This window comes from Arvicanthis niloticus, chromosome 7 (assembly GCF_011762505.2).
Source record: "Arvicanthis niloticus isolate mArvNil1 chromosome 7, mArvNil1.pat.X, whole genome shotgun sequence".
Lineage (NCBI taxonomy): Eukaryota > Metazoa > Chordata > Mammalia > Rodentia > Muridae > Arvicanthis > Arvicanthis niloticus.
Genome location: NC_047664.1, coordinates 51,448,203 through 51,466,239, shown reverse-complemented (window position 1 = coordinate 51,466,239; position 18,037 = coordinate 51,448,203). Strand labels below are relative to the sequence as shown.

The 18,037-nt window shown below is 34.3% G+C and overlaps 1 protein-coding gene across 10 annotated transcripts in view; it reads right to left on the bottom strand.

The window, feature by feature from the left end:
* Positions 1-18,037, bottom strand: part of Slit2 (slit guidance ligand 2) — a 311,165-nt gene that overhangs the window by 119,193 nt on the left and 173,935 nt on the right. For all 10 annotated transcript variants that reach the window (XM_076938473.1, XM_076938477.1, XM_076938475.1 and 7 more), the window contains 2 exons: positions 14,168-14,239; positions 2,721-2,792 (listed from right to left, as the gene is read on the bottom strand). In XM_076938473.1, the coding sequence (XP_076794588.1) occupies positions 2,721-2,792; positions 14,168-14,239 (144 nt within the window). The remainder of the gene's footprint in view (positions 1-2,720; positions 2,793-14,167; positions 14,240-18,037) is intronic.

Sequence of the window (18,037 nt, the reverse complement as noted above, 5' to 3'; positions counted from 1 at the left end):
TTTCTTGCCCATCCATCTTTTGTCTAGTCATTTCATTTATGCTACTTGTCTGCTTTCCACAGACTGCTCAGTTTAAAGGTCTGTGCACACTTCATGAGAAACCCATATCATCCACCTGGACCATCTCTGTATCTCAGTTGCATGGGCGGTAACCAGAGTCTTCTCACGATCCCCACTTAAAGAACTCCGTTCCACTGTCACATCTCACTCCTGCACTCCCCAGCTAAATTGGACTAGCATCACTTTCACATGAACCCAGACTATTTTAAAAAAAAGAATTGCTTTTACCATTACCAATACTAAGTATCTTTTGTATGTCTGACTCATCTCTGTAGTTGTGTCACTTTCAATACGGTCTCGATGTCAACTGACATCTCTTCCCACTCTCAAAATTTAAGCTTACTCAACATAACTAAAACCTTTGAGGGTACAAGGCCTGCTGAAATCAATTTGGGGAGATGTTTTATGAATACGTTCTTCGCATAGCCAATTTATTTCTCAACTTCAAAGTTTGCTCTTTGTTACAGGAATATATTTAATAGAAAGTGATGTTGTGATTCAAAAATATAAAAGGTTACCCTTGAAATGATGAAGTATATGGGGCTTTGATGATGATAAAGTAGGGCTTTGATGATGATTTCTCGCTACTCCTGTTTCTTAGTGCCAAGCAAGAGAAGACTTGGCAGAAAGTCTGGTACCTAATGGACATGACTCATTATGCTTCCATTTAATTAAATTATGCCTATATTGTAGGCAAGAGAAAATCTGTAAAACTAGCAATTCCATTTCTGTATCCTATGTCCAAATAAGAAAAAAAAAGTTCCTATGGAAACATTTAGCTTTCAATAGTTTTGAGATTTTCTCTTCATAGTAAGAAAATATGTAGTTAATTTCATATACTATAACCAGAATTCCATAGAGCTGACTATGAGCGATAAACTGACTCTGCTCTCATCTGCCATGACTTTTCTCTTGGCATTGCAGACATTATTAACTATCTAACAATCCTCATGCCGATGTTTTATCACTGGTCAACATGATTACAACATATTCTTTTGTTTGGCCTCAATATTGTCAGAGAATCAAATATGCTCATGGAATAAAAATAAATTTCAAATTAAAATTCTGGGAATCTGGACTCCCAGATGAAGGTTGAGTTGCTATTCTACCGTTTTTCGAAAGGTCAGAAGATAAGATCCTACAGGGTCAGAATTCTGCCACTCTCTTTCAGGAAGATTGCTTAGTCTAGGTCTACTTGGTCTATCTTCTCAAAGTTTTATCCCATTTTCCTTTATTAACCATATTATGGAAAAATTGTTTAAATGGATTAAATATATTATCTTTAAAATGTACATAACAAGATTACATTAATAACATCATAAGACTTTACAGTAAAATATTTAAATATTTTAAAAAGACACCCACATTTTCTTGTACTATAAAATTTTAATTATTTTCATCTGCAAACAGGCCCTACTCATTACATATCTCTTTAAGATAAAATTAGGAGTCTCATCCTAATGTTTTAGATTTTTATTAAACATGTTGCACAGTAATGTGTCCTGCAAATATCAATATTTGGAAATTCTACTAAGATGAAAATAACAATACACAAAGTGACTGTCTTTCTAAAATAACACATAGTTATTCTCTATATATGTGAAATGTTCTTATGTGTGGTGCTGACACTTGCTCTTTCTCTCCTGCACTCTCTCATCTCCCCCAGCCCCACCCCTACACACAGGCAGCAGAGTTGCACACAGCTTAAAAAGTAGCTTTAAACTAACGTGTGTGTAAGCATTTTGTATTTCCAAGAGAAAAAGGAGTTTTTTGTCAGTAGCAATAAAGATGACTTACATGTACAGAACATGAGAAACACTTGCGATAAATTTTTATCAACTCTTTTAAAATAACTCCAATCAGGGGACAGGTAGAAACTCTACCTTAACTTATAATACAAATAACGATCACATAAAAATATTATCAAAATAAGTTATCTTCATTGAAAGACTGTTCAGTTTCATAATATTTTTCAAAGGCTCACACAATAAACCACACTGCCCAAATTTTTATGAAGGGGTACTTGATAATTTCTGTACAACTTTTAACAAATTGATAAGAAAATCAAAACCACTTCATATTCAGTGCAATGCCAGATTTTTGACTATGTTATAGATGAAAAGAAAGCACAGGGAAATCTTTTTTACTCAAGGAGAATAGAAATTAAGGCTCTGAAATGGATCTCATCTATGGCTCATTCAAATTAAAAACTCAATTTCAAAATAAACAAACAAAAATGTTGATTTATGTCATTGTGAGAAATTGCATGATTAAATAAAAACACATTTCCATACTAACCACAAACTATATTAGTAAATAAAGGGGGTGATTTTGCATTTATATCTTAATATTTAGAAATTGGCAACTTCGGGAAGAACCACCAATTATGTAGATATTCTATTAAAACAGAAAAAGCAAAAACAAAACAAAAAACCATATCTTTCGAGTGTTCTTAAATACAAAATGTGTATGTAGAAATATATGCATGTTTTTCCTACACATACCTTTACTTTTCGGTGTATTCACAAGTTTTAAAGAAGTATTTTCTTGTTAGGAGAACATTTTGACATGCGACTACGAGACAGTAGCTAAGTGATCACATTGTCACTCTCTAGAAAGATGCTCCCAGAAAAAGAGTGAGAGAAACAAGCAATACTCACAGCACTTCCAGATCTCGCAGAGCTCGGAATGCCCCGTCTTCAATGCAGCTGATCTGGTTGTAATCCAGTTGCCTGTTAAACAGATTAAAAGACTCCATGTAACAGAAAGGAACAGAAGCAGGGTGCAGTCGACCTGAAGACTTCTGAAGGGGCACTGAAGCTCTGGCCACACTTCCTGAAGTGCTCCCTCACACACACTCATCTGCTTAAGAATGTCACAAGCCATTCCGCCCTCTGTGCAGCTACTGAGATCTCTTTTTGTTCTGAACTGTCTCTGCAGATAGCAGCTCTTGGAAAGCTCCAGTAAATAATAACTGCACCTTATATTAAATGCCATAGGAATGCAATTTCATTACATCAAGAAAAGCTATCCATTAAGAGCTTTCAGCGTCATCTTGCTGAAACAATTTCATTAAGGTAAAGGGCTGTAAATCACTTAATGTCACATGCACCCCCTCAGTGACCTAACTGAATCCATTTATCAGAGAAGCCCAGCTGCATGTTAATTTCACTATCCTTGGCAAGAAGGAGTAAGCCTACTTTCAGGTTTTCATCTTTTAAAAGCAGTCTTCTTAACAGACTACAAACTGAAAGCAAGGCACGATGCTATGCGTCTCCCCACTATGCCCACCAAGACCACATATTACAAGCTCAAAGTCATCATGGACGGGTCATCACTACTTTCTAAATGTGATTTTATTATTACATGCAAATTCAATGCAGTGTTAATCTGTAAATTTTTGAGTTAAGAAACTTTTAGAATGTGATTCTCGAAGAAAATAATTTATTCAATATTAGGAAATACATTCATTAAAACTTAAATGAAAATTTGCTAATTTTAGCCCCAGACAATAACAAAAAATCAACTCTAAGTATTTTATTCCAACAGCCTATAGAGTATGAACATAATTTTACCTGTTATTTAAGTCCATTAAATAATATACAATTCATACAAATAATTCTTCATTGGTGCTTTAAATGCTGAACACATTTACTCAGCGGAAGAATGAATACAACTGATCTTTCAAAGTTCATTAAGTTTGTTGTATTTTTTCTAATGTTTGTATTTGAAATAAAAAATCTTAATGTTCATGTTTAAACTTTACTTTTAATCTAGGGAAGAATGAGACTGGGGGCTAAGAGGACTGAATGGAGGGAGGAGAAAGTTTTGTAGTCATATATTGTATAAGGGAAGAGTCTACTTTCAGTAATTTAAAAAATAACTTACTTTCTTGAAATAAAGAAATAAGTATTATCTACACTGAATTCCTATTTTCAACAAGCACTTTGAACACTGGTAGCTTGATGCTTAGAGACATTATTGTTCCAGTAGAGAAAACATATAACAATGGTTCACTTGAGGAAGAAGTGACATGTTAGCCTTATGTGATGGATATGGGAAAGTAGACATACAAGTGTGAGATTATAATTGTTATATAGATGTATCTTCTCCATGTTTCAAGTCCAGAATTCACCAAGAGGCCTAATTCACATTTGGGGATAGCTCTTACAAAACTGTTTGAACATTCTGTAAAACAGCTGGTTGTCTCTCGTGGCTACCGAATAGGGGTGTAGTGATTTCATCTGGTGCCTTACAGAGAGGCCTTTTTAGATCACTTACTTAGAAATTACATATGTAGGGAATATTTCATGAATGCCCCATATCATTTTAAACAAGTCTCTAGGGGACACCAACACAGACAATATCACTTTGATGCTACATAAATACTACAATACAGAATAATATAAAAGCAGGTCAATCTTGCGAATCTTACAATTTCATCGAATTTATAAATCTAAGCTTTCCCTCAATACCAGCCAGGACTCTTACTACTGTAATAGTTGAAAACTTTCCCCACTTATTAGGAACTAATGCAAAAGTATAATTTTATTTTCCAGGAAGATGTTTAAATCTCATGATATAATACAGCTGCCGAGGTTCCAAGAAAACACTTAAATCCTTGAGCACTTTTGATTTTTAAAGATTAAATTCATTTAACAATTAAGTTAATAGCTTTTTTATTTCAAAGTGCTAAATATATATCTACACTACTATTCTCTAACCTCTGGAACAATTTATCAAAGCCATTTAAATTAGTACAGTGGCATGAAGTGTTACCCTTGACGTGCTACAAAAGAGAAATTGTTTCCAGACAAATTGGCAAAATCTTTTAATGCTATCGAATTTGCCTAATGCAGTCTCCAGGTTAATCTGTAAAAGGGTGAGCTGTATGTTTGCCCATATCTTTTTATCCTTAGCTGTCAATGTATAAATCAGCGCTGACACAGCTTCTTTTAAATCATGCATACAATGCACCAAGGGGAATCTGGAGCTTGCCAGAAAGCACTCAGGCGAATCTTGTTCTACAAGGACTGAGAGACCCATCACTTTTCTTATGCCAGAATTTGCACTACAGCTGGAAACTTTGAACTCCTTTTTGGTATCATGTGTGGTTACAAGTTTCTCTTGACAGTATATATACTTGTTCCTTATGTAAACAAGGAAAGGTTCTGGTCTTCCATCATGAAATTGCCATGGGTTAAGGAATCCAGGTTTCATTAATTATTTAGCCAAAAATTTTAGTTTTTAAAGAGTTTAAATGAGAAGACATTAGTGAGAGTTGGAAAGATTGTCTGATACTTTCACTATATGTGAGCTACTTTCTCACCATGTAGAGATTTTTATATTTATTTGAAGAAAGAACACTACTGTGTTTAAGTTTTCATTGACTTCAGCCAACCTGAATTATCATGGGTGTTTGTGTCTTTTCTTTATATTTTCCATTTTAAAACCTTCACTTTGCTTCCCTTTAGCTGTGTAATCACCTCTCCAGTTGCTACTTAGTCACTGTCCTAGTTTGTGGGTTTGTGTTTTCAAGTACCACATGATTTTATGTAAATAGAGAGGTTGTAAAGAATCATCTTCATCCTCATCTCACTAAGCATCAAGTCCTATGATTCTGTTTTCAGTGGTAGACATGGATCCATTGACTCCCGGGAAACCCCAGGTTTTCCGTTTGATAGTTCCTAGCTTTGGAGGTTGTAGTTGCAGACAGCACCATTTGACAATAGACTCATACACTGAACAATACATGTTGTGACTCACACGTAGATTTCATAGAGCTGATTTGGCTTTATTTCACCATAAATAGCTGTTGAGTGTTATTAATGGCAATAATATAATGTCTTTGAAAAGTTAAGTCTAAAGTATGTATAATAAGTAAAAACTTTAAACACAATACAGCTAGTGATGCTGTATTATTGTTAAAGTTTTCTAAAAAGATGCCCCATTTCCTTCCTTTAAAATATAGCCACCATACTGAATTTTAATATAAGTTATACAACTTATTTCACAGTGTTACATTTAGATGACTGTATCCATAACCAATTTGTAAATTACTGCAGCATGCAGGTAATAATGTTCAATTGTTAATTGGCTTTCTTTCCTAGGAATTAAAAATGTAAAAAATAGTTAACTGTGAAATATCACAGAGCATTAAAAATTATAATAAAAATAATGTGTGGTCCAGAAAAGAATGTCAAATTTCTTGATGAAGTAAGTATGAAAATGCCCAAATTTTGTTGTATTTTTCATTTCAGGAGCTAGAAGTGGTGCGTCACTTATATTGCTATTATAACATAGAAGACTTTAAAATTTTAGACAATTTACAACATATCAAAGTGGGAAAATGTTTTATAATGTAAACAAACATGATTTTCTAAAAAATAAATTACCAAGGAAGAAAGGAGATTAAAGTCTCTTAACATGGATAAAGTATTTTTCTGTAAGGGTAAAATTAAAAATTCATATAAGTTCCTAAATATACAAATCCATGCCAAAAAATACTTAAACCACATATTATAATTTAAATAATATATAAAATATGAAAATAACACAATTTGGACTATCTTAATAAACATCTTGAATATTAATTTTAATAACCACATGAGTTCTCTCAGAATAAGAGCTCTCTATCAGGAACCTGGTCCTGGGGCACTACATGATAAGGTAAAAATCTATTCTAAAAAACATGGGATTTTTGTATAATCTGACATTTAATTGCTTTACAGTCTTTAAGGCAATGCTTTGTGTATCTCAGTAACAGTAACCTCAAATTTTATTAGGCTATGAAATATTATAAACTTATATAAATTTGTTATTTGAATGGAGAAAAAGAAACAGCCAGATTAAAAGAAATATTTTGTAAGAGATAGTAGGGAGGAAACAACTAAAATAATCTTTGAGTCCAGTCATTCCTCAGAAAATTAACTAAGCTTTTTGAAACTAAGAATGATTATAATAAACACATTTATTGACCATACAGCATATGCTACAGGCTGACTGTATACAATCTCATTACCCTCCATAGTAATGTGAGAAGGTAAAAATTGCTGGCAACTCAATCTCATAAATGGAATAATAATAAGACTCAAGAACTCTGAAAACTTCTATGCAGTAAGCAGCAAATATTGTGTTTAGCTTTGATTAGAATTGAGAGCAACATATTTCTCAGATCCTCATGCAGTGTCCAAGAGGCTACGGAAGCAAATTCACAGTGCTTTTCTGCTTCAAGTGGAGTTTTAGAAAAATAGATGGCCAAGATTCAAAGAAGTAATGTATTTTAGAAAAGGCAATGATTCCTCTAGGTGGAGGGAGTTAAATGAGAGTTGAATAAAGCATATATATCTTTAATGTTCTAAGATGAGGCTCAGAGGTAGAATGTTTGTCTAGCCTGCATTAAGCCCTGGATTCAATTCACAGCATTATATCATATCAAAGTGCTCATATCTTTTACTCTTCTCAAATAGCAATAGAATTTTATAGATGAAAGAACAGCTCCATGGGAAAAACTGTGAGAACAAGCAGTATAAGGTTAAGGGAATGTTTTCAGGACCAGAGATATTTGGGGAGGAGCAGAGAGCTTCTGTAGAGAAACAATAGCTCAAAGCAGAAAGTTCTCGTTACAGTCAGAACATCGTAACTCGTCAGAATGTCTACAGAGAACATTCAATAAGCTCTTTTAGTTAAACTCTATATTTTTATAGATCATACGGAACTAAGGCCATCTTCTGCTTTATTCATACAATTTGGCTTTAGTATACTTAACAAACGCATCATGAGAATAAACAAGAGGAATCTGAACCTGGTCATCAGAATGTAAAATGAATGTACCACAGGAAAAAAAATATAGTATCATTGTTAATATTATCTAATGAGACTAAAGCTTGGAGGTCAACATCAATTAGGAGGCTGTTGTAATAGTTCAGAGGTAACAAAGTGTTCTGATCCACACTGGAGACACAAGAAATCTGAAGGTCTGTTCTGTCTCACTGAACAAGGCAACCACACTAGACATATTAGCTTTTGTATTATAAATTGGTGCACAGGAACTCAAAATCAATCATCATTTCCTGCATTTTGTTTTCTTTGTTCTGTTCTGTTTTGGAGGCATTTTTGAAGATACACTGCATACATTATACAGTTATGGAAGAAAAACCATTACTGAAATAAGGTTGCTTCTAGCACAGTGGAGACAAAACAAAATGGAAAACTAAAAAGATTTCAATGGTTAGTTTACCTCATCGCAGTTGTTGGACTGGTCACAATTCTGATGCCTTGAGAATGAAAGAAAAACATGCAGACTGTACGGCCATGGGCAGTACCTAAGATTCTAATGGGGTCTGTTCATCCTGACCAGGCCACACCCATTTCGTTTTCACCAAAAGGTTCTGTATTTGTATTTGTCAACTGGGGCTATAGGCATATGTTTGTGAGGGCTGACCCTCACAAAACTCACTGCTTGCTATCATTTTCTTGAAGATCTATCTCTGTAGGTGGCTCAGAGTCTATGACCCATTCAATTGCCTTGAGTTTTATTATGAGCATTATGCAGAGGCTTGTGGAAATCTTGTGGAAGAAGGGGAGGAAAAACGTTGGAGAAAGAGGGACACCACAAGAAAATTTACAGAATCAACTCATCTTGGCTCATACGGGTTCAAAGACTAAACAGACAATCAGGGAGCCTGCATGAGTCTGAACTTGGTCCTCTGCATATATGGCACAGTTGCATAGCTCGGTCTTCTCACGGAACTCCTAACAGTGGGAATAGGAGCTGTGTCTGACTCCTTTGCCTGCTTTTGGGACCCTTTCTCTGGAGAAAGGTGAGTGTTGGGGGATGAAGGGGCAACTACTGTGAAAATGAAAGAATAATAATAATAATAATAATAATAATAATAATAGCACCATCCTCACCACTGGAAAACAAGTTTCTTTTTCAAAGTATTTCGAGCCTTGAACCTAAATGAAAACCACTAAGAGAAAGCTGGATACAAACAGCTTCAATTTTTACTGAATAGCTAAAGGATATTATTTTTAAGATAAGTTCAAAATGAAGTAAACTTAAAAACTGACTAGAGAGAGAGGGTATTTGTAATTAGGACTTACAGCAGAGGTGATGCAATCTCTTAAACTTATAGAGAATTCATACATTTTTCTCCTTTATGTTTACATATTAGTTCTACTGTATGTGGTGAACTGTTGTTCATGAGTCAGCATGAATTATGTAAATAATCATGAAGAAACATAACAGCAAAGTGGTTTAAACTAGATAAAGGCACAAACCTTACAATATATTAGGCTTTCTACATACCTAGATAAATGTGGCTGCAATTGCATTTTATGGCCTGGAGAGGATTCATTGAAAAGAGCAAAACTGAACTCAAACAAGATGGGACTGAAAAAAGAAAGGTGACAGCAACTCAGTAAACAATAAAGTTTCTAGGCAATGTATGTGGATTTGCAACAAAAGATTAATTCCCTTTCTTGCTCATCAATAAACAATGCATCCAAATTGGATGACTTTCCTCCAAAGTGTCATGGTTCTGCATATTTATTGTCCAAATGATGCCATGAATTGCCTAAAGAAAATCATCCTGAATCATTCTGTGAATTATACATTTGCTTATAGATTAGTGCACATGAAATTGCATTAATATTTTCTTTAGTGCTCATCAAAAACACAGTTCATTTTTCCCTAAAGAAAACTGGTGTTTGTTTATTTGTTTTGTTTTTCTTTCTGTTTTTTTCACCATTGAGGATGATTTGTTTTTCATATAAAAAGAGAATAAAATTCATAGCTTTGGGGTCATTGGAATTGGAAAGGTGCAAGCCAAAACAAAGAGGATGTCCATGGGGATAATGTAGGGTGAAAACTGCATCTTGAAGATGTGCACAAAGAGGAAAGAAGAAGCAGGAAGATGGGTTCCTTTACATAGCAGCTGATGAAATTCTTACAGGAGTTCGATTATTTTTTAATATTCATTCCCAAGTAAGAGAACAAAATATTTAAAATGACTTTTGTGATATGAAAAATTACAACCAACTTGTTTCCTTCCTAAGTTTATGTCTTTATCCCTCTTTTCATCAGAGTCCAATGGCAAAAATTACTTTTCATATAAAATAAAGAACTCCTAAAACATATCTGAATCCATAAAGCACATGCTACAAAAATAAGGTCACAACTCTCAAAAATAAGGTGAGACTAACCAGGAATATTTTCTAAGAGGACAAGATTAAGTGGAAATATCCAATCAGGTGTTTGAAAAACTACCATGCATGTTGTGGTGTTTTCTTTCAACATTTGATTACGGGGGAGCAAAACTTTGCGACTTCAGCATTAAACCTATTAATTTTATATACAAAGCCTCTAAGAACAAGTTCTGCAAGCATTGGTTAACTTTTTGGAGAACCATCCATTGGTAATGACAGGGTACCAATAGACCCTATTTTGTGACTTTAAAAGCACACATGGAAATCCCATGAATATTGATGCTGGAAACTGAGAGTAACTTCATTATTTTGTTGGTATTGTAATATGATTTTGTTTTCTTAATATCTGAGTCTAAAACGTGAAGACAAAGGAAACTGGTATAAGTTGTAACTGGAGGAAAAGAGAGGTAACAGAACAAAATAATAAAACCACTTTTAACGCAGCTATCAAATAAAGATATAAGCAAGAAAAGAGTTAGTTAATTCTCCCCTGAGATGCTTAAGACCAAGACGAATGCTCATCTCTCTGGGATAGTTTAAGCAACGCTTGCATGGAGAAAGGGAAAGAAAAATGTACTAATTTGTGACATTTACACAGCATCCATTTTATATCATCAAGATGCCAACTTGAGCGTATTTAGCTAGACCTCAAGATCAAATCAACTATCATCATTAGAAACCTGTAGGAATGGGAACTGTTTTGCATCAGGCCCGAAAGTAGAAAATCTGAAAATTTTATTACACTGGGACAGGGTGGGACTGCAGAGAGCCAGTGCTCCAGGGTAGGACTGCAGAGAGCCAGTGCTCCAGGGTAGGACTGCAGAGAGCTAGTGCTCCAGGGTAGGACTGCAGAGAGCTAGTGCTCCAGGAGCCAGGGTCTTGGCAGTGCTAAGGCACATAGGCATGCTGCTTGAGCTGATTTTTCTCTTTTAACCTCTGAATAATTGTGCAGCTGTCATTGGGACATTATGCAGGACAACCTAATTAGAAGTGAACACAGAGGTAACAATGGAGATGACAAAGCACTGTTTCTCTCTGTCCTGCTCAGGAGTGCTATCATCATCAATGGTATGCAGCTACCATTGTGTGGCTAGTAGTTTAATAATCGTGTAAGTTAAACTCTATGTTTAAGAAATAGAAGATATACTGCCTCTGTTTGAATGAGAATGAGAAAAAAAAAACCTTCATACCCTGCCCCACGAAATGAGAATATTTTTGTCAATATAGTTTGAAATATCTTTTAACTATAAAGTTTCTTTTAGCTATTTAAGCTGATTAAAAACTTAAATTTTACAAAAATCGACTTTTTCCCCTCTTTTCTTTTGGGTTAGTTCAAGGAAGGTGATGAGGATAGGAAATGTTTCCCCTTATTTTAGCATCACCATTCAGTTCTACAGTGTCCCTTAAGTTTCCCTTCATCCACAGAAACATAAATTCGCAAAGCAGACTGAGCGGAAGCTGTCAGTCAGCATCTCCGCCATGTGGATTTGGGTCCCTTGTGTCTCATCAGTGCTTTACTTCATAAAAACAATCACGTTCAATTCATTCACACAAACACATTCCATTTCTCATACTCACAAAATAAAACTAACAAAAACTCCACTACACTTTGCTTTTACACGAAGTTCTTTCTCGAATTTCACCTATCTACTGTTTACCAACACACAATATAAGACTATATCTTAGATTTCCCCTGCACTCCTTTATAGATTTTCTTCCAGAGCTCTCTGACAACTTATAGTAATACTTTTAAGTTTTCCACCCTAAACCCTACAGAATTTGATCTCTTATTTATAAATCATTGTTTTATCTTATGTTCATTTAATATTTTTATGTGTATTTTCTTTTTCAACTTGAAGGTCCATGTCTAATCAACTCAGAACAATCATATGAATATTTAAATAATATATTCATTATATTCTAATATTGAAATTTATCTTATATTCTACTAGCCGGTCTCCTTTGTACGTCACATGTTTGTGGATAACTTTAGGCAATCACTCATTAAATACTTTTGTAATGAAACATAATACTATAAGTTTCCTAGCATTTTTACTGGTTTAAAAGGTCTTCACGTATTATTTGCCTAATAACCACAACAAACCCGAATAACTATTATTCATTTTCTGAAATGAAATACTAGGGAACAAGAAGGTTCGGATGATTGCTTATGTCTAAAAATCCAAAATACAGCAACACTGTCTGAAGCTGTAACCCTACCCTCCTTGCGTAGCGTATGTAACAGTCTGAATAAAAAAAAAAAAAAAAAAAAAAAAAACCATGGATGTGTGTGGGGGGAGGTCTAAAATGTTCATTTCTCATGGCAGCTGGCCTACTCTCTCACTTTTCACTTAATCTCTGAACTTATGTTTTAGGTTAAATGAAGAAAACATGTTTTAAAAAAATCTCCTGCGATGGGTCAATACTCCTAAATGAAGACGTAATTATAGGAAAAGAGCACCAGGTGACTTAGAGGATCTGAATATTTGAACAATACTTAAATAGACGTGTATTAAGCACTTAATCACGGTACTATTGTGAGGTTACAAGTGATATTCTGGAAGGGTGGTCAGTTGTAGCCATTGCAATTCGAGTGGATACAACCCAGAAATTCTTAAGTAATACCAGATCCACACATAATACACGGAGACACATTGTATCACCCTATGTCAGCAAATTCAACTTAAGCAGTCTCAAAGTTCTAGCTAGTAAAGATAGAAAGCAAAGAAATTCTTTTTTTTTTTTGGTCTAAGTACCCATAAAAAAAATCACCACAGTCATAATGTTAAGGGTTTTATATATTTATAGTCACAAAACTGTGCTTTTCTGTCATTACTTATGAACTCAGAAAGCATAGATTCAGGGTCAAGAAAAACATGTTTTTCTTGAGGAACTATAAAGGTCCAAATCTGTGGCTTTATCAACACTTGTCCTCTTTGACAAGGGACAACATCTGTCTCAGTTTCACTACCAGAGAAAAATGGTACTGAATTCTCCCATGGAGAATTCTGAGTATCAGTTAATTCTTAAAAATTTGCCTGCACTGTTTATGAGTAGTTAAAACAATTGGAAAATAAGAGTTACTCTTGACACACAGTGGCCCTTCATCTCTATATTCCAAGGTATTGTAATAGCTAAGGAAAACATTTTAACCTCCAACATTTGAAATAAATTAAAAAGTCATTTAAAAAAGACTAACATGGTATTTTTGAATTGATAAAATATATATTGACAATCTTAGGTTTGCCACTAAGAGCTTATATCTCCCAGGCAGCTTAAGAGCAAAAGGCACTTAAACACCTTGCAAGAAGCCAGATTAAAGATTTATCAAGGAAAGTAAAGAAATATGGTTTTTCTTCTTTTATTTTTTATTATGAGGGGGTGCTTTTTCATGTAGTTCTTTACAGATACAAGGCAAAAGATGTGAGAAAAAGACATAAGAATGAAAAGGTAAATTTATCATTTTTTACACTTTTATCATTAAATTTAAAAACTTCAAAAAATTTGCAGTTCTGAGCTACCTTTATCTTTAGTTGAAAAATGTTATGTATGCTCTTCAAAACAGAATAAACAGTTTATTTGCTGTGCTTACAGCACACCCTGACAGAAACTACAAAGAGAACAGGAAAGGACTTGGGAAGAAAATGAGAAAAACCCTTCATTTTGTGAAAAATATAAAAACATTAATCGCGATATTGAAGAATCAATTGAATAATGACTTGAATTGTCAAATGCATTACAAAGGCAAAATTATATGTTATTGTTGAAATATCTTCAAAACAAGAAGAAAGCTACATCAATATTTTATTTTCCAGATAATTTAAGAAATGGAAACATGACCCAAAAACATAAGATAATTTATAAAGCACTGTAAGTTAAGGCATACGTATATACTCACAGATTTTTAATGTCAACTGCCCCACGGAAAGCCTTCCTTGGAATTGCTTGAATTTGATTTTCACTGAGATCACTAAAAACAAAATGAAGATAGAGTTAGAGTTATGAAATTATATTATATGTTTCATTTAACCAAAATAAGGAATAGAAAACCAAAAATAACCCCACAAAAAAGCACCCTCCACCACATAAAAAAGGCAAAATAGTTAACTGCAAAGCAAATAACTACACAATTTATAATTCTAATATAATTTAAAGTTGGGATTACATATTTTAATTCTTTGTTCTATTATAAGATATGGTATTTTAATTTAATGGTTGACTTAATTTTGTAAAGTAAAATATTTCATCAAGACAAACAGATTTATCATCATTTCAAGGGGACTCTTTAGAATTTAACATTTGTTCAAGACCGCTGTTTCAACTGAGCTTCCTAGAGAAGCATGGCAGTACTCAGACCACATAACTCCGGCTTCCATAGCAACTTAAGTAATATTAAAATGGAATATGGCAGCACCCATCCAACAATAAAATAAAGTTTCTGCATGAAATATTAATAGTAGGCTGACTTAAAGCTTTCCCTAAATATTTTTATTATAACCATAAACATGGAGTCTATATTTACACCTTAATTTAATTAAGAAATACATTTTAATCAAGGAAAAAAGCACCCTCTGAGTCGAAATAAGAACTTTTGGGAGAAAAAAAATGCTCATCATAAAATGAATCATTTTTTTTCCTTCCAAGAGTTCAGATTCAATTCTAAGAGCTTAGAAAGTATTATGAGTTTTATCACAGAGAGTACAAACACACATGCATAAAGATACGCCGTAGAAAACAGAAAATTGCCTGCTGGGGTTTATTCACATGAGCATACAGCAAGAAGCTGAACTATCAAGCAAACTACTAAAATACCAATAAAGTTACTCAAATTCTAAGGTAACTCGTTCTCGCAAAGAAAGCCGAGGCTACTGACCACAGAGGCCCAGCAGATGACAAACTGAGCCGTTTTCCACCGTGCAGAAGCACATTGAGCAGGTCGTTCCACACTCCCTCCCTCCCTCAAGTCTGCTTGTGAGCAGAGCTCATAACTCACGTGCTTGTAGTCACACAAGAGAGGAGAGGATGTGACTGGCTGATGCAGAGATTTAGTGTGTGGTCCTGACCTCTTTAACAGCAAGTTTTAAACAAATGAGATTTGAGTTTCTAGCTCAGTGTTCTTAATGTTTAAATGAAAAAAGTGTTTGCTAAGCAATTTGTAAAGATATAAATGTTAACGATGCAGGCCATCAGAAAAGATGAGAAGGAAGAGGAGGAGGACGAGGAGGAAGAAGAGGAAGAGGAGAAAGAGGAGGGGAGGAGAGGGGGAAGAAGAAGAAAAAACAAAAATCTCATATTTTACTTCAAAGAGTAATTGTACCCATTTGTGCTTATGCAGGAAGCAGTGTAGCTCATTATTGCTTTCAATAATTTCTGTACATCCTTAAGAGCAATAAAACCTCATTTCCTTCAAAAGCGCGGATTTCCCCCACTTGTCATTGATTAGGGCTGACTTCTTTCCTTCCTTTTAAAAACTATGTCTAGTTAAGAATATATATAATATATTATATATTATACATATATACATATATATTTAATATAATATAATATAATATAATATAATATAATATAATATAATATAATATACACACACACACACACACACACACACATATATATGTCAAGATGACAGAAACTGTTCAGAGGAGGTCACAAGAAAAAATATCTGAAGAAAAAAAAAACTAAAAAAAATGTAGCAAGCAACAAAGAAGAAAAATAAGATGACATTCAAGTGAACATGAAGCTATCATTCTTGCTGAAAATGATTGTTTTACTGTCATGTCCCTGCCTGGGTTAAAATTTCTAATTAGTCCCCCTTTCCACCTAACAGACAAGGAATGAGAGCATCTAGGTAATGATGGCAAAAACATTTATTCCTGGTTTTGCGTTTTCTCTCCCTTCTGTAGCCTTCCAATCTCTAGAACTTGGGTCCCTTCCTTCCCGCATAGTTGTTCTTTTGCTGGGGTGCCATGCCCTGCAGTCAGACTCTTGACTGACTTCAGTGAGGAAAGGAAAGTAAGGCTTTTCGTGGCTCAAATAAACATAACTATAACACCCTGCAGTTTGGGAGGGATATCACTCCTGGGCTTTGTATTATTTTTATTGATTTCCTATGACAAATTCCTAGAGAATAGACCTGTTTTCTTTGGTTAAAAGTCACCAACCTTTTTTTTCCCTAAGCCTTTGAAGGACTAACAGGCTCAAAGCTCAATATTTCCCGAAGACTGATGGCTGTATCTAGCTATACCCCTGACTAGATAGCCTCTCAGCATGGAATGGAGTCTAAGCATGCATGAGTCTGCAGTCCACTGGGTTAAGCAGCTTTCATTACAGATGCCAGGTCCCTTTTGAGGAGTGGGCTATGCTCGCCTGTAAAGAAAGAACCTGACATAAGCAATAATTGATGCTTAAAAGGAATATATGTCCCAAGCTTCAATTACCATGCCTATGTTAAAGCAGATATTATTTCAGTTTTGGAGGAGAGGACCTAAGTTTTGAAAATGCTATCAGTGCTTAATGATAATACTAATTATTAAACATAAAGGAAATGCAGATCAACACTAAGCCAAAATTTGTGAACATCTAATAAGGTTTACTAAATCAGTTTCAATATGCTTTTTCTGTGTTTATGAACTTAATGGGAGGGTTTTCTTAACTCAGGCTTCAACAAATGTCATTTGTGCAATGGTAGATTAGAATGAATATATGTATATGTATGTGTATGTGTATGCAATGTGTATGTGTGTATGTATATATATCCATATATATGATGCTATCAATCATATATATGATTCTATCTATATAATACTATATATAGTGAATATGTATATATATATGATACTATCATATATATACTACTTTATATAGTATATATAGTATATATATCATAGTATATATATAATGAATATATATTGAATACTATGAATACTATATATATATGATCCTATCAATCAATGATTGATAGTATCCATTTCCCACATATAGTGTAGCATGGTTTGCAATCATGTTTACTCACTTACTATCCACTATATGTGGAGCTTTGGCCAGTGTATTAAAGGTTAATTAATTGAGTGGTTAGTTTCCTATTTCTAGAAAATTTAAAATCAAGTAAAAAAGATAAGTATAATAACTAAATATGAAAGTACCAAAAAGAGTGTTGGTTTCATGTGTACTGCCATTATTTTGCCTATAAGACAGCTATCTGACCTCACTGTCTATGCTCTGTTCCTTGAAGATCAATGAAGACTCAAAGAGACACCCTTCATTGTGGACTATTGTTCCTTGGGCTACATAGATTAAGCAAAACGAGTCAGAACTAGTAAGTGATTGGGATGGAGCTACCATGGAGGAAGTTTGCAATTATATCACTAGGCAATAGAGTGTAAAAATCTGTTTGAACAGCAAAATGGCTTGATTGGCTTGATTTTTAGGAAGATTAATCTGGAAATTGAATTTCAGAACAGGCAGTGGTAATGGGCAGAGAAGAAGTGCCAGGCAGTATCTCCAACCATTGGCTAGTTTCCAGTGCATGAGGTATTTTTCAAGGAGAACATTAGGCAATAAAATTTGAAGTTGGCTCCAGTTGGAAAATATTTGATGTAAGTTAAGGTGACTGTCATCTCAGCAGAGTTTGGAATCACTTCAATTTTCTGAGCAACATAGTGACAAAATTGTGAACGCAGAAAGACAATTGTTCAACTGCTATGCCAGGTACTGGGGAGCTGAGGCAAGATGACCGATCACTTTAGAGGTTACTGAATCTATCATGTTG